General features: G+C 38.7%; 2 protein-coding genes across 6 annotated transcripts in view; one reads left to right on the top strand and one right to left on the bottom strand.

Moving 5' to 3' along the window:
* VTI1A (vesicle transport through interaction with t-SNAREs 1A) overlaps nt 1-6,624 on the bottom strand; it is a 357,901-nt gene extending 351,277 nt beyond the window's left edge. For all 4 annotated transcript variants that reach the window (XM_082673252.1, XM_082673250.1, XM_082673253.1 and 1 more), the window contains exon 1: nt 6,392-6,624. In XM_082673252.1, the coding sequence (XP_082529378.1) occupies nt 6,392-6,485 (94 nt within the window). In that variant the 5' untranslated portion in view covers nt 6,486-6,624. The remainder of the gene's footprint in view (nt 1-6,391) is intronic.
* Nucleotides 6,625-6,941: 317 nt separating this feature from the next.
* Nucleotides 6,942-21,688, top strand: ZDHHC6 (zDHHC palmitoyltransferase 6). Of its 2 annotated transcripts, XM_082673874.1 has the most exons (11): nt 6,942-7,142; nt 8,162-8,635; nt 9,282-9,373; nt 10,554-10,713; nt 11,921-12,082; nt 13,717-13,770; nt 17,722-17,889; nt 18,930-18,971; nt 19,668-19,813; nt 19,907-19,953; nt 20,967-21,688. In XM_082673874.1, exons 2-11 carry the CDS (start codon nt 8,369-8,371, stop codon nt 21,068-21,070), a joined length of 1,242 nt encoding a protein of 413 aa, XP_082530000.1. In that variant the 5' UTR covers nt 6,942-7,142; nt 8,162-8,368; the 3' UTR covers nt 21,071-21,688. The 2 variants fall into 2 exon arrangements, with proteins under 2 accessions (XP_082530000.1, XP_082530001.1); XM_082673875.1 differs by lacking the exon at nt 6,942-7,142 and having other exon boundaries at nt 8,463-8,635; nt 10,646-10,713.
* Nucleotides 21,689-23,477: the final 1,789 nt, after the last annotated feature.

Genomic DNA, 23,477 nt, shown 5'->3' with positions numbered 1-23,477 from the left:
TTGGATCACTTGAGCCTAACAGTCAAGGCCCTCCACATTCCAGACCCAAGAGACCTTTCCAACTTTATTTCCAACTACTAGCTCTCTCGTATGTGCTCTGCATACTAACCAGACAGACTATCCTTTACTACCCAAGCACATCTACCCCCCTCCCCACAACTCTAAGCCGTTGTTCAAGCTACCATTTAGGTTCTTTGGTTGAATAGAACAGATCTGATTCTGGCTAACCTAAGCCAAAAAGGGAATTTATTAGAGCAATTCAGGGTGGATCACAGAATCAATGGAAAAGATGAGTTCCCAAGCTCAGGGAAGACAGTACCCAGGGTGGCTCAGGAAACCAAGGGAGCAGGAAGTCACCGACAGTCTCTGCAGAAGGAGAGTTAAAATTCCAATTCCTGGCAAAAATTCACTGAATGTCCTCGCTTGGGTAAAGTGTTCACCTCTTGACCTGGACAGGGCATGGCAGCCTGTCAGTTCCACCAAGACTGGCTTTAGGGAGTTCCTCAACGGAAAATTGAGGCGCTGCTCTCATAAGATAGAACGGGGGATTCGGGGCCTTCCGAAACAACAGAAACCCATTGCTTGCAACTCTTACACTCTTTCCCTGTTCTTGTCGGCTAAATCCCGCCATCCTTCCAGATGACCTCCTGGAACATGATCTTATCTCCTCTGAATTCCTAGACCTGTGTCCTCTGCCCTAGCATCCCTGATGATCATTAGAAATTGGTTCCTGTAGTTTTCCCTTCAGCCTCATTTCCAGCTCCTTGAAGGCAGGGACCACTCTTGACACATTTGTCATAATTTTGTATTTAGCATAGAGAGCTGTACACAGTAGGTGCTCACTAAGTGTTTACTGAATGAATCAGTCTTAGCATTCAGCAACACATTTGTTATTCACAGAGAAACAGAAAAAGAAAAATTGTATCAGTGAGGACTGGGGCAAATCTTCCCACTTAGAATGGCAAGTTTCCCTTTATGAATAAAATAATGTTAAAACAAAGCCATTCTAGAATGATCCTTGTGATAAAGGACTAGAGTTGGGGATTCCATGGAGAAATGACTGGTGATTCTAGGACTGGTGTAGGAAAAATACAAGATGATCCTACAGTACCTCATAATATCAGAAAGTATGAAAGTGTTAAAAAGGGGGAAAAAAGCCCCACAATGATGGGAGTATAGCAAAAGGACACAAAAGCCAGCTGGAAGGGCTTCCAATGGTCAAAGCTGGCATAATGTGAGCAACAAAATAAAGTGGTATTAGAATATAACATGAAGTATTTAATAAACGAGTCCATGGATATAAATGACTGAATTAATAAGTGGAGGAGAATAGACAAATCTTTCCTGTATAGAAGAATTCCAAATAATTTACCTAAATACTCAGCCTTCAAGGAGGTGGAGCACGACTCCCTACTCCTTAAGTGTCAGCTGTGCCTATGGTTTCCTTCCAAACAGTATGGAAAGGAGGAAAAGAGTAACTTTATAGTGGAGAAACCTGACAAATAATACCTCAGCCAGGTGATCAAAGTTAACATCAGGAGTGCTAAGTTACCTTACAGTGTGTACTCCTGATGTGATGTGATGTGATGAAAATGGTGCTTAACCTCCGTGGTCCTCCTCTCAAAAACCTATAACCCGAGTCTGATGATGAGAAAAACATCAGGCCAATTCCAACTGAGGAACATTCTATAAAATATCTGATCAGTACTCCTCTAAACTGTAAAGTCATCAAAAATAAGGAAAGGGCTGTGAAACTGTCACAACTAAGAGGAACCTGAGGAGCCATGACTACTAAATGTTCCGTAATACTCTGAATTGGGTCCTAGAATAGTAAAAGGACATTAGGTAAAAAACTAAGGAAATCTGAATAAAGTATGGACTTCAGTTAATAATAAGTATCAATATGGGTTCACTGGCTGCAACAAATGTATCATATTAATGTAAGATGTTAACAATAGAGGAAACTGGGCATGGAGTATATAAGGATTCTCTGTATTATCTTTGTGATTTTCCTGTAAATCTAAACCTGTTCAAAAATTAAAAGTTTTTTTTTTTAATCAATGAAGTTATTACTTAGGTTGAGTGTGGGTATGTGTGCGTGTGTGTATATGCCTAACTCAAGTCCTACCCACTCTACTTCAGCTCACTCTGTACCTGAGTTCCTGAATTAGGTCTGGAACCATCTCTTCAACTCTAATTTTATAGAACAATAGAAATGTAATGCATGCGAGTCACATAACGTAATTTAAAATTTTCTAGTAGCCACATTTCAAAAAGTAAAAAGGAACAAGAGAAATTCATTTTAATATATACATTTTTTTAGTTTTAATAATATTTAACTCAATATATCCAAAACACTATCATTTCACTATGTGGCAACAGCCGCATTTCAAGCACTCAGTAGCTACACATCAACATTACAGCTCCAGAGCCACATACGTTTTAAGCAAACCACAGTGTTCATAAATAAAAGCAGATTTTTCTGAATCCTCTGATTACAAACACTCTGCAAAGGCAAGAGAGAATCATGGAACAATGCTATGGCTTCTTCCATACATGGCCATGTCTAGATGGTGTCCAAAAGCCTTCAGGGCTTGGCATAACCAATCAGTTAGACTGAAGCATTTCCTTCCAGAAAGGACACCTGTCTTGCCCCACCACTTCCAGTTCTCTCCCTGACTCTCTCTTTGATATCCTGAATTCAAAGCCCCATTCCACGTGCACATCCCCAAGTCCCTAATCACTCATCTCCCCGCAAATGTAGGTGTTCATCAAGAGAGATTCACCCAACTCTAGCACAGAAAGGAAGCAAAATTGAGGTCCAAGGTTCCTTTAAGAGTTCAACTAACATCACAAAGTCTGCGAAGCTGGGTCCTGACTAACCCCACAGCTGTTGTCTTCACCAGCAGCAGTATCACTAGTGGCTAATTTATCATGTACTTTCTCTGGGGAGAAAAAAAAGTGTGATAGGGTGTTATATGCTTTGTTTCATTTGATTTTTACAACACTGTAAGGTTGAAACTATTATCCCCTACCCCCGATTTTGCAGTTAGAGGAGACAGGCTTAGAGAGGCTAGGCAACTTGCTCAAGACTGCACACCTAGTAAAGCAGAGCTGGGATTCTAAACGGATCTGATGCCATGTGTGAACTGTAATCAATTTGCCATAATGCCTTTCTTGGTATTTCTGACTATATCTACAAAATGATAGGCTTCACAACAGACCATTTATCTCTCTGTTCATGGTGAGGTAAGCAACTAATTGCAAAGGAATATTTTGTTTAAGATCCTTCAGGAAGCCTGCCTGAGTAACAGAACCTCTGCCCCTACGAAGTATCCCCCCACTTAGGATTCATCATCAGAGGAAAAGGAGTGTCACAATTAGTATTAGCAATGGTTTCCACTCATCCATTGTCCTGACTTTACCACAGAATACTAATCATTAAAATCAAAGTTTGAATACAGTGCCATAAGAATATTACTTAAGAAGGGACTGATCTATCTCATTAGTCCAATTACTAAAACTACATAAAATTCAAACACTTTAGTCTAACAGGAAAGTTTTTTTTATTGTTTAAAATGTATCACAGAATAATCGAATTTCTTTTCTAAAATAAAGTTTTAAAATTTCTATCTTTTCTGTTCTCTTTGGAAGTAACACTTTAATACACTGTGCATGCACAGCAGAGGTAGCACATTGTATATTGCACACACTTAGTTGCAATTAATCCTACCTACTCCACTTCCATTTCAGTAAGTTAATATTTGGGGGAACAAACTGCTTTGGCTGAAAATTTTGCTCCAATTTTTAACCTTCTTAACTCAGGTAAATTCTGGGTCAACTACCAAAGATGCCAGGAAGAGATTATAATTACTTTTATTCATACTGGTTTTCGCCATGGTTGTACATATTAATTTGTTAGTCCACAGATATACATCTGAAATTCATAACTACACAGATATATTTTTCATCTTTCTCTATTTATCAACTAGAAACATTATAAAATGAGCAAGTACAAGTAATTATTAAGAGGGAAACCACAGCATTTTCAAGAATTACTAGCATTTAATTATTCAAGTCAGTAAGCATTTTTCCAGTGCCAGTTATACAGTCTCCTCTCAATTCTCATGTAGCTGCTGTGTTTGGGCATTACATTATACTGTACCTACAGAGAGTCAAGACTTTTATTTTTAAGGTACTTAATTCAAAGGTTTCCTTCTATGTGGTAAGAATGGTTACATTAAAATATAAAGGTAAGAAAAAAAATCGATTGTAACAAATCTGTTTTCTTGGAATTGGCTGTTACAACTTTGCACCCAGGAATGATTTTGTTACTTTATAGAATAGCTTCCCAGTACAAAACCTATTAGCCCAAACAAAAAAATGTTTCCTCAGCTAAAACTATCACAATTAAAAATGAGCAAAAATCCCACGGAAACCACAGATCCTGATATTCTGAGGCTCTGGGACTGAAGTCAAAGGAAGTAGTCTCCAACAACAATGACAACAAAAATCAAGATGATATTGGGCAGTGGAGGAAAGCAGAAATGAAGAGTTGAGGCGAGGTGATGTATCATGAAGTGATGAGGCCATCAGCCAATTCGCCACAAAAATCTCCAAGGCAGCAAAGCCTGGTGGTATATGCTACCTTGGTTCTCTCCCCTTGTTCCCTCACTTGGACTCGTACACCTCTTTAAGACACCATCCTCCACCTCCTCCAGAACTAACTGGGACTTCAGGAGATGAGTGGGGTGTAAATTCAGAGAACCTGGCTTGAAGCAAATGTCCCTATTAATAGAAAATAGGTGGGGGTAAGAAAAACAAAGAGGGGACTTCCCTGGTGGCGCAGTGGTTAAGAATCTGCCTGCCAAGGCAGGGGACATGGGTTCGATCCCTGGTCCGGGAAGATCCCACATGCTGTGGAGCAACTAAGCCCATGCGCCACAGCTACTGAGCCCACGTGCCACAACTACTGAAGCTCACATGCCTAGAGCCAGTGCTCCGCAATGAGAAGCCAGCGTACCGCAATGAAGAGCAGCCCCCGCTCACCGCAACTAGAGAAAGCCCGCGTGCAGCAACGAAGACCCAACGGAGCCATAACTAACTAACTAACTAAATAAATTTATATATTAAAAAAAAGAAAAACAAAGAAAGGAAGAAAATTATTTACAAACACAAAAGTTTGGGGGGAGGTAGGGAAAGGGAAAGAGGAATGACAACTTCAGTCCAGGAGAAATTGCTGCTGGCATCAAGGATTGACTAACAAGGTGGGGCAAGGAAGTTGCCCACCAGTTCACAGATCAATGAGCACTCCTTTTCCTATACTTTACACCATAGAGCGAAGGTAGATGGTTCAATTTCACTAACAAAACTGAGCACCAAAGCCACAATCTTTTCTGCAAGTAAATACTCAAATTAAATCTGTATTGAGAGAAAAATAAATCCTAAAACAATGTCCTACAGACAAAAGTCACAAGACATCATATTTATGTATCTGTTCATTCACTTAAAACATTTTCCTGAGCCCGTTCTAAGTAAATGCCAAGGAAATCAAACACAGCTCCCACCTTCACATAACTGACAGCCCAGTATCGAAAATGAGTTGTGCTAGAACACAAAAACAAAACTCTTCTGGATGAAAATGGTGGAATTTTAAAAGTGAGAAAAATTATCCTGTACCAAGTTTTACACAACACTGGGTTATGGATCCCCAGGAAGGATGAAAAATAATAAATGGGGATGGGGGTATGAAAGATACTAATGATTACAGCAGCTAACACCAAGAAAGGGCTTTACATATGTTGTCATTTAATCTTCACAAAAACCCTATGAGAGACGCACAATTCTCTCCATTTTACCAAGAAGGAAAGTTGAGAGAGATTAAGAAACTTGCCTAAATACAACAACTTCTAAGTGGCAGAGCAGGGATTTGAATCCGGGTACTATGGCTCTTAACACTGCTTTGCTGCCTATAATAATAACATCATTACTAACAAGACAACGTTACTGTATGATGCACACTCATGATCTGGGTACGTTCACTGATTCTCTTTGGATACTCTCACATCTCTATATTTCTCAAACAAAACCCAGCCAAAACTAAGACTCAGAGAAACGTTCCCAAGGTTATACGAGTCACAAGGCAGCGGAGTCCAGATTAGAGCCCAGATGGCTCAGAAGCCAAAGGCTCTTTACACTGCACCCCACAACCCAGCTTAGATTCTCCCCTTACCTTCAACCAACCTCAAGCATCCCTCTGGGAGGCCCCAACACCACCTGCCGCCAGGCTCGCTCCCCAGAGACACATTTATTCAGGTGTCGTTCCATCGCCCACTGCCCAAGCCTCCTGGCTCTCCGGGCCACCCCCGCCCAGCCTGGGCAGGGCTCTTACCAGGCGGGAGTCGGGGGACCCTCGCAATCTTATTGGTGATCTCTGCAGTGAGCACCGCGAAGTCCTGCTCGTAGCCTTCGAAGTCGGACGACATGGCGGCTCCGGAGTGGCCGGCCCGGGCCGGAGCCTAGGTCAGGGCTGGGGCTACGCGGGGCAGGAAAAGACGGTGTAGGAACGCGGGAAGCTCCCTAGAGAGCGGAGCGGAGAAGCCGGGGTAGCTCCCAGCCAGGCCGCTTCCTGGTTGTTCTTCGCGATCTTGGTCCTCCGGAAGTTGGGCTGGGTGCGCTTTTTATTTTCCGTTCGGGCTTCAAGATTAAGAAATTCGCTAAGGAAAAGCCCTTCAGTTAGTGCCCCCAAAAGCTTAAAAAATATGCGGGTTCTCGGGAATCACCGAAAGCATTTTTTGCCCCTCCACGTTTTGGAAAGCGGCTCCGGCTCCCCAAGCTACAAGTCAGAGGGGCTTGTTTCCAGGGGGGAAGTTTGATGCGGCGAACCTCCCGGAAGTGGCTGTCACGGAGTCTGCGCACTGAGCCTGAGCGGGAGAGCTGCGGCGAGGCCGATGGCGGAACAACGCGAGGGTGGAGGCTGGTGCCGAACTCCGGCCTCTAGCACACAGGATTTACTTTCTACTTGCGCTCGGCTGGGGTACCCATGACGGAGTTATCCGAGCCTGAGAAAACCTGCTCCGGGTGAGCCCGAGCCGCCCCGGAAATGCGATGGCCAAAGAGCGGGCACTGAGGACCAGACCGAGGTGGGAGTCAAAGCACGGGACGTAACCATGATTTTGGCGGTCTTCGCTCCACCCGAGTGAGGCCAGAGTCTCCAGAGTGTTGAGACCAACCACTCTTATCAAGATGTTCTTCCCCTGAGTGAGGATTTCTAAGCGCTCTGCTCCATGACACGGGCGGGAAATTGAGGCACAAGGCAGCGGCATCTGTTGCATGGAAGTCTTTGTTACTCTGTTCCTCTGGTCTTCTTCCCTTGACTCACTCCAGTCCAGTCCGAAATACCCTTCTACAGATCTTCCCGGCACTCGCCGTCCTGACTTCCCCGTCCCTCGCTCCGGGAGACACTTCTTCTTCTTCTTCTTTTTTTTTTTTTTTCCTCAAATATTCTCATCATGTTCCTTCTCATATACACCTCCGATCCTGAGTTCACACACACTTATCTCTCCCCTCCCTTCCTTGCAGTCTCTTTGCTTTCACCCTCCCGCTTCTTTACTTTGACACAAATAGACCCTTAAGTTAGTGTTTGGGGGGCAACCGCAGGCAAATGGTGTAGACCATGTCTGGATCATACTTTATGTAATTCGAGACTGGGTAAGAGGCAGTTTAGAACTCCATAGAGGGAGTTTGATGACTTGGCTTCTGTTGAGTTACCGCCGTGGTTTACTCACTCAGCCTCTCCAAGCCATTTTCTTTTCTATGAAGAAGGAAGCTGGATTAGGCCAACCCTAAGGCCCTCCTTCCCAGCTCTAAAATTCTTCGTCTCCTCAAACCATTTACTAAACGGTTGCATAGACACAGTCCTCTGACAAGTTGGGAACAAAAGAATAAAAACAACCATTTTACAATCACGTGTCCAGTTTAGGTGCTATTCAGACATGAGGAAAGTTTGGATACGACGAAAATAGTTCTTTTTGACGTTTGATGAGGTACTCATTCCATAGTAAAGTACTTGTGAGCTGCTTTTGTTTAGGTGATTATTGGAATTAACAAATACAGTACATAGTAAAATGTCTTACCGAACTTTCTCATTTTGTTTCTTTAGATTGGATTTCAAACCAAGGTACTGGATTCTCCTAGAAAACATAAAGAGTGTGTAACAGTGAACATGGCATAATCTGCATTAACATCCCACAATGTGAAGGCATGACAATTAAGGAACACACGTGGACTTGTGGCACATGGAAATGTATGCACAGAAAAAGGGAATCTATAGTTCTTTAAAAACAGGAACGAGTTCTTCCTCACCAAAATGGGTACATTCTGCTCAGTTATCAAGTTTGAAAATCTACAAGAAGTAAAGAGACTTTGTCACTGGGGTCCCATTATAGCCCTTGGTGTTATAGCAATATGTTCTACCATGGCCATGATTGACTCTGTGTTGTGGTATTGGCCTTTACATACCACTGGAGGAAGCATGAACTTCATCATGTTGATAAATTGGACTGTCATGATTCTTTATAATTACTTCAATGCCATGTTTGTTGGTCCTGGCTTCGTCCCTCTGGGGTGGAAACCGGTAAGAAAAAGATTCCTTAAGATGGTGAACCCTCATGATAATCATATGTTTAGTTTTTGCCTTATCTGCCAACCAATAAGATCAAACACAGCCTGCTCTTTGCTTTGGTAGAGACTAAGTGTATTATTCTAATCACTGATTATTTAGAGCTCAAAGACTTTATTTTATACTGGTTTGAAAGTATGGATCTAAATTAGTATTTCCCAAAGCAATTTCATTAAATACTTCTGCTTTAAAAAAAAAAAAAAAATGGAAGGGTGGTGATGAGTGCATAAGTTTCTAGGAAACACTGCATATCATTCACCTCATAATTCTACAGTGTGGTTTGGCTCTAGGATCTTTTTTCATGTAACATATTAACATCCCTTATAACTGAGAAAAACTCTTTAGAAACTACTGTTTTAAACCATAAAGTATTCAGAAATAACAGACAGCCTGGTAATAACAAGTCACGCCTTATGAATAAATATTATGGTTTGATTTTCTTTTATGGGAGATGGGGAAAGGATGGAATTTGAATTTTAACTTGCATTTTCAGCCATTATATTTGAGTTAAAATATTTTTAAATAGTGAATTTCTGGTAACAGCAACATCACATTTCCAATTACCCAGAAGTTTATGTTTTGTTTCTATTTTGCTGCCAAGGAAAATTCTCAGGATAGCATGTACCTCCAATATTGTAAAGTCTGCCAAGCATACAAGGCACCACGGTCACATCATTGCAGAAAGTGTAACAGGTACTGTCTTTGCTATTCATTGGGGATTGATCAACTTGATTACTGGTCTTCTGTTACTCTTTCTACCACATCAATCCTAGTTTTATTTTCTGCAAGGTGGCTACTTGATAAATAATGTCAAAATAATTAAGTGTCATAATCTTCATTTTACTTTTAAATTGTCAATTTTGATAAGTATTACTCTTTTTTGTTATAAGTGAAAAGAGTTTTCTAGAAAAGTACAGGTTTACTTTGCTTCTTGCCTTGCCAACAGCAGGGTAAAAAGTTACACCGTTAGGTTGTTTTCATAAATCAGGATTAATTCTCGACTGTCATCTTGACTAGCCTTAGAATTGTTCTGAGTCTAAATTATAAATGAGACCTGCTTTTTCCATTGTTTAGTTGACTAACATTTACACTTTATACAGATCTAATAAATGAATCCAGGTGCCTATTATCACAGGTGTTTTATATACAAAACTTAATTGGAAGAAAACAGAATCACTATGAAAAATGTGAATTAAGCTAGAACCTTTTTTAATGAACACCTATGTCCAGTGATAAATAAGAAATTTATGATGAGAATGCTGAGGTTTATGGGGACCATTGGAGGGGCAAATAAAGTTTAGTTTGAGGCAAGAAAATTTTCTTCTAGCAGCCTCAAGGAAGGGAAACAGAGTAAGACTTTGCTTATTAAACCACATCTTATATTCCGGAGTTAGCTTGCTTAGCTTAGAGACTCCACATCTAAAGAATACGAGCAGGAAGGAAGGAAGTTACAAGCGTCTGCTAGGTCCCATCAACCCCAGTGGAGATTTATAAGTAATTTTGTTCAGTCTCTGTTGTTTTCCACTTAAGTCACTGCATTTCAGAGCTAGAGGAAAACCAGGAACTATGCTCATTTCTTTATAATGAACCTCTCAGCGGGCCTCCAGACTTCTTTAAACAAAGTCACTTGTAGCAGACATCTTTTCCTCAGATGCTGTTACAAAGCCTGCCCTTTCTTGTGTTGTTTAAAATTTAAAAGAAGTCACTGTTTAAAAACTCATAAAGATTTTTCTTTGTGTTCCATGGAGTATAATTTCTCTGTGACCATGCGTGGACATGCTAGATTCCGATGTGCTTGATCTTTTGAAGACCAAAGTTATTTAAAGTAGACAGGATTTTCTGCCTCACATTTTATGTAAATTTTTCTTGTTAGGTGTGTGATGAAGATGGACCATCACTGTCCTTGGATCAACAACTGCTGTGGTTATCAAAATCATGCTTCGTTCACACTGTTTCTCCTTTTAGCACCACTGGGTTGTATTCATGCTGCCTTTATTTTTGTTATGACAATGTATACACAGCTTTATAATCGGGTAAGAAAATGTTATAAAATCATGCCAGCTTAAATAGTAGTTATTAAGATTATTTAAGAAGTTCCTTTTGGAAATATGCTTTCTACAATTTAGGTGGGGAAATAGAACTTTGTAACTTTATAATCCTCAATAAGGACTCCTTTTAAAAAAGCAGTAAAACAGTTTTTAAGATGAGGAAAGATTATTTTGTTCTGGAAACTCACCTTATATGCTCTAGTTGACGTTGACAATTATTTTAGTACTATGTATAACTTACTGGACTTCAAACTTGGTAGCTGTGGTAAAGAATAGTTAGAGGAAAAGGCAGAAGAGGGAGAAAAAAGGCAATACTAGTGCTTTCTGTTTCCATTCGATCCTGTGGCCAGTTGTAGTTCTTTTGTTCATTTCTAAATCCAGTGTCCTGGAACGTGGCTCACAGAGCAGGTGCACGTTCTAAGATACGGTGCAACTGATTGAGTTGATTTATGGGCAAGTAGTCATGAGATAAAGTTCAGTCGTCACAAATTGAGGCCCCTAAAGAGGGCTGGAGGGTCAGTGAGGGAAACAGGCCTGGTGGGGTGTGGTAAGCTGGAAAACACAGGTCCTTCACACAGGGAACAGCCCATGTTTGACTTCAGCCAGTTCTTGATGTTTGGAAATCCAGCCTGGTGATGTCAGATCATCCGGTTTTTCAAGAAAAATCTGAAAATCTGGACTTTTTATGTGAAATCTGATTTCTAAATCACTAAATTTCTAAATGTTGGTACCTAACTGAATATTTTAAAACATTTTGTAGGCCAGGCAGTACACATCGGCAGGCCATATTTGGCCTACATTTTGCTAGTTTTTAAACCTCTCGTTGTGGAACATGAGGGAAGAAACCACTGAATGCTAGGCTATGTTTGTCGCTGTGGAAATCACTGTAAATAGAGGAAAACAAGGAGAGGATGGGAGACGCAGTTACAGCTTAGATTGGTGGTGTTCATGCGTAGTAATGTTTGTGTGGTCTACCTAACACTTTCTGAGGGAACAATAACAAACAAACAAAAAACGTTTTAGAATACTGAAGAATGATATCGTGCATATCAGTATGAGTTCAAACCACAGTATTGATTAGAAACAGCTCTGTTTGCTTTGGCCACAGTGTCAAGTTGTCATTTGTTGATCTTTTTGACCAAGTTCTTTTAAATGGTAGAGTATGACTGTGTGTTGTTGTTATTGTTTATAGCTCTCCTTTGGGTGGAACACGGTAAAGATTGATATGAGTGCAGCCCGGAGAGATCCTCTTCCGATTATTCCGTTCGGATTAGCTGCATTTGCTGCCACCTTGTTTGCCTTGGGATTAGCTTTAGGAACAACCATAGCTGTTGGGATGTTGTTTTTTATCCAGGTAAGTTCCTCTATTACCTCTAGCTAAAGTTGTCAAGTTATTGGGGCCACTTGTAAAGAGAAAGAGATAAAGCTTCCATTTAAGTATGCAGTGTGAAATGGAGATTATTGTTATGTATTCCATCTAGGTGATTAATTTAATCTTCTACTAGTCAGATAATTTTGAAGTGACTTTGCCAGAATTTCTAGGTTATTGATTTAATTTTAAAAATACTAACTTAGAGTTATATAGCATTTTATACTTGAGAAAGCTCTTCTCACCGTCTCTCTTGATCTTCACATCAACCCCAAAAGAGGTCGAAGAGGAGTATTATTTTCCCTTCCTTACAGATTAGTAATTAAGTCACAGGAAGGTTAAGTGACATAGCCAAGATCATCCATTCATGTATTCAGTAAACATATATTCAATGAACATAATTGTTATTATTTTATAGTAGCATATATTAAATCAAAATCATAATAACATAGCTAACATTTATTGAGTGCTGTTTTAGGCTTTTTACATGTGTCAGCTCATTTAATCTCCATAACAACCCTGTAATATAGGTGCTATTTAATGTCTACTCTGTGATGAATCACTTTGCTAATTACTGAGGCTACAAGAATGAAAATGAAGGGTTCCTGCCATTAGGGAACTCACAATGAGTGGTGAAGAGTTAACTAATACAGGGTCATGTGTATAGCATAGATTTATGTACAGAGTGCAGTGAGAACACAGAGAAGGAGGATGTGGCCCTGAACGGATCAAAAAATAGTTCTTATGACTCATTTCATTTGCTTAATTAGTTTATTCATTCATTGAAGGCCCATTGTGGACCAGGTATTGTGCTAGGCCCTTGGAATATGATAAGGACTCCCAGTCCAGGTTTGTTCTTACTGTGTCACACTGTCTCCATGAAGGCACATCGAGACTTCAAAGAATTGCAGGACATATAGAATTAGAAACGCTGGGCTTGCGGGCCCTGATGCATCACCCAACCCTTTTTGAACTCTTGGTTTTAAAATAACCTGGTTTTGGTTATAGTTCACATTTTCTACTAGCCTGGGATCAAATTCTTTGAAAAATTTTCCCCGATCCCTAGAATTAAGAATCATATGAGAAATAAACTAAAATCCTGTGGTGTAAAAACCTACATAAATGGAATTGCCATAGCTAGGAAGATCAAAAAATAGAATCAGGACTGAAAATATTCAGTTTTTACAGCAAGCAAAATATCTAGGTTGACTGAAATGAGTCACTGTTACTTGTAATAAATAGATTAATCATGTATTTAAGTTTAAAAATAGTGGTAAGAGATTTCAATAGCATAATCTATGTAATACTGATTGAATGGATTATATCAATATTTTATTAATACTCTGAAAAACCTATTCAGAAGATAGTACATAAAACATGATTTTTTATTTAAACAGTAGATTCAGATTTGACTGTGGATCGATGTAGTCATTCATGTGAAGATGTACAGTGGTTAAGAGTCAGATGGAGCACACTCTGTTACTTAATCTCTGTTATCCTGATATCTTCATCTATGGAGTGGAACAATAAAAACTACCTCGTAGGGTTAGTGTAAAGATTATAATCTTAAATGAACCAGTCACATTATGAAATTTTACTATTTATCATTTAATTTCCAGATGAAAATAATTCTCAGAAACAAAACTTCTATTGAATCATGGATTGAAGAGAAGGTAAATTTTATAATTGTTCCTCAATATCGATAAAGTACTGATTAACTAATAGACCAGATTAACTAATAAATACCCCAAAATGAAAACTTGGCTACCAAATGGCTTCCTTACGTCATTTGCATGCCATGTAAAAGGCGATCATGGGAACCGTTTGATTTATTCCTGGTTTAATATGACTCCCACAGAGCTCTCTCACACACTGAGTTGTTGAAGAGGCCTAAGCCACACATGAAACCATTTTGGCTCCTCTCAGACTAGAGGAGAAGGGAACCCATTGGGAAAGGAACTTCTGTCCTACCAAGGTGCCATCACATAGGCTTTAGACATCAGATGGGCTTATAACATTTAGCTTGTTACAAACCTCACAACCTCCAGTACATACTTCACGCTGTCCATTGTGATTCTGATATAAAAAGTACATCTGACTACCCCACTCCCTATTTAAAACTTCTCAGAGTCTCACTATCACTGTAGCAGGGGTTGTAAACCCAAATGCACTAGGGCCCAGGCAGATAACCTAAATGCGGGGAGCCAGTCTGTGGGCCAGAGCTGCCCGGCAGACGAAGCTGATTGGTGCCACAGGGAAATCCTGTGCCACAGGGAAATCACCCAGTATTGTGAGATCGTATATATTTGTTTTTTCCAAGAAAAGTCAGAGATCTGGATTTCTGTGTTACCTCCTTTCTATTTTTAAGCATTGGCAAGCAATTCAGATTAAAAACAAACAAAAAGCCTTTGTGGGACAAATAAAACACCTATAGGACATACTTAGCCTCCCGGCAGCCAGCTGGTGAGCTTTCATTTACAGCAGCAGTTCTCAAACTTTTTGGTCTCAGGACCTTTTACATTCTCAAAAATTGTTAAGGACACTAAAGAGCTTTTGTTAATGTGTATTATATCTATTGACATTTGCCATATTTTCTAACTGAGAAAATCTTTGAATATTTATTATTTCACTTTAAAATAACAATAAATCCATTATATGTTAATAAAAATAACATGTTTTTGGGAAAAATAATTAAATTTTCCAAAATAAAATAGGAAGTGGTATTTTTTTTGTATAAATCTCTAATATCTGACTTAACAGAAGACAGTTGGATTCTCACATCTACTTCTGCATTCAATCTGTTGAGATATGTTGCTTTGATTGAAGTATATGAAGAAAATTCAGCCTCAGATAAGTAGGTAGAAAAGGGTGGAGTATTTTAACATGTCTTTTAGATAATAGTGGATATTCCTTGATAATACATTAAAGCTTGACAAGTGCTAGTTCTTGAGAGGTTAGCTGCATGTGAGATCTGAAACTACATCAGTAAACTCTTTGTATTCTTTTGTATTTAAATCCATCAATCTATCTTGCTCTTTGAATGGACCTGGTACCCACATAGGGCATCAGGCATCGGTCATTTGGAAAATAGTAGTTTACAGCATTACACAGATTTTTTAAATGTTGACACATTTCATTATACAATATCTAAAAGCCGCATTCATTTATATCACTACCAATTTTATGGGGAAAATCTTTAAATATTGGAAAGCTGTCAAGCTCATAGTTGTGGCTGTAAATTTTCCAAATTCCAATTTTCACTTGAAAGCCTTATTTTTTCCACTGGCAACAAATACTCAGTTGTTTATATGAAGTAACAGCCTGACTTTGTTCATTTTCGAGAAGACATCCACTAAATACCAAGGTCTGAATAACCTTGGTTTTTCTGTTACATTACTCATCCTTTCATGTAAAAATAGCATTATATGAAAAAAGCTGGCTACACAGCTTTTGTTAGCTCACAACTCAAACAAGTGTTTTTCTTGAGATAAGCACTTCGGCAAGCTTTATGTGTACTTCCCATTTTGTCACACAGAATATTAAAAAGACATCTACTTTAAAAAAAAAGACATCTACTTGAGGGCTGAGATTTAATAAAAATAATTTTTATTTCTTCATCAAGAAATTTTTATGTAAAACTGGGCTTTTTGTTGGTTTGGTTTTGTTTGAATTATGAGTGTGTAGCAGTGAAGAATATAGCACCTATTAATACAGTTTGGTGCCACTGTCTTGATTCCTGCTTAAGGTGCCAGCAGTTTTACCCACCGTTGCAAATGTCAACACCATGAAGAAGGCAAATAACATCTTCGTATTATTATGAAAGTTGTCTGACTTTGTTGAACTCCAAGAAAAGGTCTTGGGGACTCAAGGAGGTATGCAGAGCATACTTTGGGAACCACTGATGTACGGGTTTAAGTCCAAGCTCCTTAGCTTAAGCGTAATATCAATAAAACCTTTTATATCTTGCTCTTACCTGCTTCTCCAGCTTCATTTCCACCCCTCCCACCCCATTCACACTCAATACCAGCTAATACCAAATAGTTTGCACATCTTATGCTTCTGTATCTTTCCACATGTTGTTCCCTCTGCCTAGAATATTCTTTCCCCCTATTTTTTGCCTAATTTCTTGTCCCTCAACACTTAATTTAGCTGTCACTTCCTCCAAGGAACCTTCCTTGACTTTCCCTAGACTAGGTTAAGTACTTCTGTACCGTTTTCCTGTAGCACTTACTGCACATCTCTGTCACCTTTTAACACACAGTATTGCTGGAATCCCCCATCTTCACTGAGTGCTTCTCTTAAAGACCATGCCTTGGTTATTTTTGTAAGCTACTCTCATCCTTAGCACTTTTTCTTTCTTAATATTCTAGATCTCTATTCTCGGAGTCTCTTAATTCATTTTGAAGACTCTGAAGCTTTTGCTTTTAAAAAGGGAAAAGAAATTACCCTTTACTGTCTGGGTGGGGATGGACTTACATGTTGTCATGTTACAGCTTGACAATTTTAATTGAATCAGCATCACTTTATAAGTAACTGCAAAAGCTTTTCCCTAAAATACTATCCCCTGATAATATTTCAAGGTATCATCTCTAGTTAGCATAATGTGTTGACATTAGATTAACAGTGTTTTTTTGCTAATGACCAAAGCTCTTTATAAAGTGCCATGCTAAATCTGGAAGTTATTTTAAAACTGGCGCTCTGTTGCTCAGTAGAAATCAAATAAATGATTGTATTGATATTAAAATGTATCAGAATTACAGATTTTATTACACTGTAAGTATCAACTGGATTTGTACACTTATTGTAGGAATAAATGGTGTATCTTTATACCACTAGGTGTCAGTGGAAATTCAGAAATTCTAAGAAATTTCTTAGAAATTTCTATCAGAAATTCTAAGCCAGTTTATCCCTTTAAGTAAAAGCTAACAATTTAAATGCCTAGAATATAATTTATGAAACCTGAATATTTATATATATATGCATAAGATGTACATATAAATGCCTCCATAAATAAGTATATAGACATATGTAATGGTATATAAAACTGAAAGATCTCTTACACATACTTGCTAGCTTTAAAAAATAATAATTTTCATAGAATGATGACTCCCCCGTCACACCTTTCCTGGCCACTCACACAGGTGTTGCTGCCACCCAGGATGCAGCCATTGCATTCTAGTGCACCCCACCTAACGGTTCCTTCCATCTTGAATAAACCCTTGTTTTCTCTGAAACCTCCTTATCAGTATGTCTTCTTTACACCTGGATTCCTTTGTTCTGCTGAACAAGCAAGAACATTGAGGACTTTTTCTACATGGAATAAAGTTACTGACTCCTTTAATAAATGTTTTTGAATGCTTAAATTTGGTCTTATTTAGGCGTATTCCTGAGTAACTCCTGTCAGACATTTTCTGGATGGTCTCATACAAGGTTGGTATTGTGTGTCAAGTTCTTCCTATATTGTGATAAGTGTGTTTATTTCTCCTGTGTACTCTAACGTTACAACAAGGAGGAAGCATTTTTAGGTATGATACAAATTTGAGGAATAAATGTTCTCGATAGTATATTACTAAAAGCCACTTAAGACAGATGTATCTGCCATCTTACATCTTTGTTACCCACAGGCTAAAGATCGAATTCAATATTATCAACTAGATGAAGTCTTTGTTTTTCCTTATGATTTGGGAAGTAGATGGAAGAACTTTAAACAGGTTTTTACGTGGTCAGGGGTCCCCAAAGGAGATGGACTGGATTGGCCAATAAGAGAAGGCTGTCACCCGTACAGCTTAACAGTGAGTATTTTTGTTCAGATAGTCTTGCCTTTTTGCCTCACCTTCTTCCCCTTAACTTCTCCTTAACTCCAATGGCATTTTATAGTAAAATAAGTAATAAGAATTTTTTCAGTATGTCAAATGAATCTAAATTAATTCTAAAGCGCTCCTTGTATCATGTCCCTGCTTCTATTTAAATCATTCCTTATCTCTCCATACCTGTGAGATTCCTTAACTTAGTTTTATAAAATCTGGCCAAAAGCTACCTTTCACCTACATCCTAGCAGGAATCATCCTTTCCAATCAGCCTAGTCTACTCAGCGAATTCCTGGTACATTCCTGACACCTAACTCCTCCCCAACACTGTTTTTTCTATGTCATATGAGCTCCTGTTTATCGGAAATTATTCAGACCAGTTCCAGTGCCCTCTCTTCCATAAAGACTTACCTCCCCACTCTAGACTCAGCTGGATTTGGCACTTAATCGTATACTAATGCATATTAGCACATGAGGTCTCATCTTTATTTAATTCTTGTATCTTATGTCTTTAACTTAACTTGGCAAGATTCTAGGCAGAGGTTATTTCCCCTGCTATATCTAGTGTAGTAACATTTAATAAACTTGCTGAATAAGTGGAGAAAAGGAGTTGAAATGGTGAATTTTAATCAAGACTCATTGTTGGTGAATTTTGCAGTCTGTTTGCCCTCTCTCTAAAGAATCAGTGAGTCTCTGTATCCTCTTCACCTCAGGGACGAGCCCGGGAGCCCCCTGAGGGCAGAGAGCACATCTCCCTGATTCCTGGGCCACAGGGAGTGCTCTGTGAATAAAGACATTGGAGAGGGAACACTGAGGAGGCCCCACTTCAGTACCAGTTTTTAGTCACAGGGCCTTCTTTCCATGCTAAAAAAAAAAAAAAAAGGCGGCCTTTAAATTGTCAGCAATTTGAAATGTTGGAAAATTGGGAGTTTGTCCTGTCACTGTGCTATAGTAAATGAGGAAAGCCTGTTTTTAAACATTGAGATAAGAGACTTCATTGTTTTTTTTTTATATCTTCCAAACAGATAGAACAGTTGAAACAAAAAGCAGATAAAAGAGTCAGAAGTGTAAGTAATTCTTTTGCAATGATACTAATTTCTTTTTCTTTTGTCAGGCTCTGTACTTCTGTGTAGTTTTAAAATTGCCTTTGAGTAAAAACCAACTGTTAGCTTTTATTAACTAATATTTCTTAATACATTTGTTGAAATTTAATGCATATTAGTTTTGTTTTCATTTAAATAGTTTGTGCTGGAGGTTTGGAGGGAATGTAGTCAATTTATGTTGTCAGAAGATAATTATCCTCAATATAGTTCCCTAGTGTGAAACTCGTCCTTACAGTGATGCTGAATAATTCAACGGCCACTAGCTACATGTGGCTATTTAAATTTAAATTAATTTAAATAAAATTAAAATTTAAGTCCCTTGGTTGCACCAGCCACATTAAAAGTGTTCAGTAGCTACATGTGTCTAGCGGCTATCACACTGGATACCACAAGTATAAAACATTTCTATCACTGCAGAAAGTTCTACTGGACAGCACTGCTTCTAAAATTTCATTCTTAGCCATGTGCTTGAAATGAAGGGTAAGGAAAAGCCTGAGAATTAGAAGCATCAATTAATTACCTTCTATAAAGGGTAGGTAGGGAACCAGGAGGGAAAGACTTGCCTCATATTTTGGATCTACCTTTAACAGTTTACATTCAAACTTCAAAAACCTCAGGTATGAGTTAATATTAAATTGTTCTTCTGCTCACTGATGACAGGTTCAGTATAAAGTAATAGAAGATTATAGTGGTACCTGCTGTCCTTTGAATAGAGGAATCAAAACCTTCTTCACGAGCCCCTGCACTGAAGAGCCTCGGATAAGGCTACAGAAAGGGGAGTTCATTTTAGCCACAAGAGGCTTACGGTAAGTGACAGAAAGTAGTGAATTTCTTCTTGAATGACGAAATTGGCATCTAGCCAAAAAAAACAATTAATTTTAATCTTTTAAATATTTCAGATACTGGTTGTATGGAGATAAAATTCTTGATGATTCCATTAAAGAAGGTATGAAAGTGGAAGGGGGTGTTTAAAGAACAAGACTGCCAGCAATAGCTGCAAATTTTACAAGAATAACTTTTATAAACAGTCACGTCACGTGCATTAGGGGAACTAAATAGGAAGGCACATCATTAAACAACAAAAAGAAGCTCTTTGTATTATTTCTCCATACACTTGTATTTATCGGGTCTTTGCAATGATTAGCAAACATCACACCCCATACTTAACTATGCAATAGGCACTTGTGGAAATGCTTCACTTGTGGTATTCAGGTCCCCAACAGCCCTCCGAGGTATTGGTGAGGGAACTGAAACGTGGAGAGGCTAAGCAACGTGCCCAAGGCCACGCTAAATGCAGATGGAGCCAAGACTCCAGCCCACGCAGTCTGGCTCCAGAGCCTATGACTAAGCTGCCATGCTATACGCGCCCCCATTGAATGACTCGTCCTATTAAGTTATTATAAAAACTAATGAACTGAAACTGTGTCCTTGATTTTTTATTTACTTTTAAGAATTGTTCCTTTTTAAAGTAAAGATTAACCCAGGATGCTCTTTTGAAAACACTGGGTTAATCATAAATTAACCCATGTGACAGCTTAGGCAAGCTTGATATAGAAGTGCACAAGTTAGAGAAAGTCTAAAAGGAAAATTCACAAAGGCTACAGGGAGATAGTCCCCCGGAACAGATGAAGTATGACAGAGCCATCCTCCTTCATCGTCACACACATGTACGTGAACACCAAGTTGCCCCCACTCCACTGGGGCTCTCCTGAGCCGCATCAGCTCCTTCCCAGATGATGCAATTTGGGAAATATCTGTTTCCTAGCTTGTTAGGAACATTTTTTTTTTAATTTTATTTATTTATTTAACTTTAACCACATATTGTGCTTATAAAAGATGGTGGGGGGTGGTAAAGTCTAACTAAAAGCTTATTAATTGGAAGTAATAGAACTAATGGGTCTCACAAATGTCATTGCGGTATATCTGACTTTTTCATATCAGTTTCATTTTCTCCCTCAGATGTTTCAAGAATAAGAGGATGGTTCCCTAGAAACTGTGTAGAAAAGTGTCCCTGCGATGCTGAAACAGATCAAGCCCCAGAGGGCGAGAAGAAAAATAGATAGCCACTTTTGAAGTAAAATTACTCTTAAGTCTGCTCCATTACTTGAAAATTGTACATATTACTAAAGAATTATGCAATGAGCCTACTCTGGTTAAGGTGTTCTTTTCCTCAAAGGTGCCCTAATGCCATGATCTAAATATTTTTATTATCATTTTGAAATGGAGAAGCCATTCTGCACATACCTTTGAATTCCTGCACCTCGATGCCACCGCTCCCTCTCCCCAAAAGGAAAAACACTTCACCCAAGTAAGTCGATTGCATTTTCTCTAGGATTTTTTTATGCACTGCACACGATGGACCTCACCTGCAGATATAGTTCCCCCTTTGCCAGGAGCATCTGCATGTGATGCTTTTATCCTCTCTCCCCCTCTGCTGAAATTTCTTATGTAATATTCTAGATACTATAGAACTTAATTTGCAGATTCAATGTAAGCTCAGATTTTATTACCCGTCTTTTAATAATGAAGATTTTGTCAAATCAAATAAAGATCAATGGATGTTCTGTATAAATCATAGTTTTTACTCAAAGTATCTTTTTGCTGACGAAAAAGGATTGTCTTAGTTCCTTATGGAAAAACTGCTTTACTGCCTTGTGAAAAATCGACATCTTTAATCATGAGTCTTTAGACATACATATTTGCCTCAAATTACCCAATTAATGGCATATTGAGATCACAGGATTCTAGGAGACGTTTGTTTTTTTTTTTTTTTTTTTGCGGTACGCGGGCCTCTCACTATTGTGGCCTCTCCCGTTGCGGAGCACAGGCTCCGGACGCGCAGGCCCAGCGGTCATGGCTCACAGGCCTAGCCGCTCCACGGCATGTGGGATCTTCCCGGACTGGGGCACGAACCTGCGTACCCTGCATCGGCAGGCGGACTCTCAACCACGGCGCCACCAGGGAAGCCCTAGGAGATGTTTTTTAAATTGAAGTATAATTGGTTGACAGTGTTACAGGTGTACAGCAGTGATTCAGTTATATCTATATATCTATATATATGTGTGTGTATAGATATTCAGTTATATAATATATGTATATATATACACATACATTCTTTTTAGATTCTTTTCCATTATAGGTTATTACAACATATTGAATATAGTTCCCTGTGGTATACAGTAGGTTCTTGTTTATCTATTTTATATATAGTAGTGTGTATCTATTAATCCCAGATTCCTAATTTATCCTTCCTTGCTTCTTTCCCCTTTGGTAACCATGTTTGTTTTCTATGTCTGTGAGTCTATTTCTGTTTTTTAAATAAGTTCATTTGTATCATTTTTTTAGATTCCACATATTAGTGATATCATATGATACTTATCTTTCTCTGTCTGACTTCACTTAGTATGATAATCTCTAGGTCCATCCATGTTGCTGCAAATGGCATTATTTCATTCTTTTTTATGGCTGGGTGATATTCCACTGCATTTATACACCACATCTTTATCCATTCATCTGTCCATGGACACTTAGGTTGCTGCCATGTCTTGGCTATTGTAAATAGTGGTTCCATGAACATTGGGGTGCATGTATCTTTCTGAATTAGTTTTTTCAGCTTTTCTGGATATATACCCAGGAGTGGGATTGCTGGATCATATGGTAACTTAGTTTTAGTTTTTGAAGGAACTTCCATACTGTTCGCCATAGTGGCTGCACCAATTCCCACCAACAGTGCAGGAGGGTTCTCTTTTCTTCACACCCTCTCCTGCATTTATTTGTAGACTTTTTGATGATGGCCATTCTGACCTGTGTGAGGAAATCTCATTGTAGTTTTGATTTTCATTTCTCGAATAATTAGCAATGTTGAGCATCTGTTCATGTGCCTATTGGCCATCTGTATGGAGAAATGTCTGTTTACGTCTTCTGCCCCTTTTTTGATTGGGTTGTTTATTTTTTTGATATTGAGCTGTATAAGCTGTTTCTGTATTTTGGAAATGAATCCCTTGTAGGTTGTATCCTTTGCAAATATTTTCTCCTATTTTGTAGGTTGCCTTTTTGTTTATGGTTTCCTTTGCTATGCAAAAGCTTCTAAGTGTAATTACGTCCCACTTGTTTATTTTTGCTTTTCTTTCCATTACTCTAGGAGATGGATCCAAAAAGATATTGCTGTGATTTATGTCAGAGTGTTCTGCCTATGTTTTCCTCCAGGAGTTTTATAGTATACAGTCCCACATTTAGGTCTTTAATCATTTTGAGTTTAATTTTGTATATGGTGTTTGAGAATGTTCTAATTTCATTCTTTTACATGTAGCTGTTCAGTTTTCCCAGCTCCAGTTATTGAAGAGACTGTCTTTTCTCCATTGTATATTCTTTCCTCCTTTGTCATAGATTAATTGACCATAAGCACCTGAGTTTATTTCCGGGCTTTCTATCCTGTTCCATTGATCTATGTGTCTGTTTTTGTGGCAGTAC

The sequence above is a fragment of the Grampus griseus genome, assembly GCF_964374135.1.
Source record: "Grampus griseus genome assembly, chromosome: 16".
Classification (NCBI taxonomy): domain Eukaryota; kingdom Metazoa; phylum Chordata; class Mammalia; order Artiodactyla; family Delphinidae; genus Grampus; species Grampus griseus.
The sequence above is the reverse complement of the archived record's forward strand: the minus strand, read 5'-3'. Positions and strand labels throughout refer to the sequence as shown.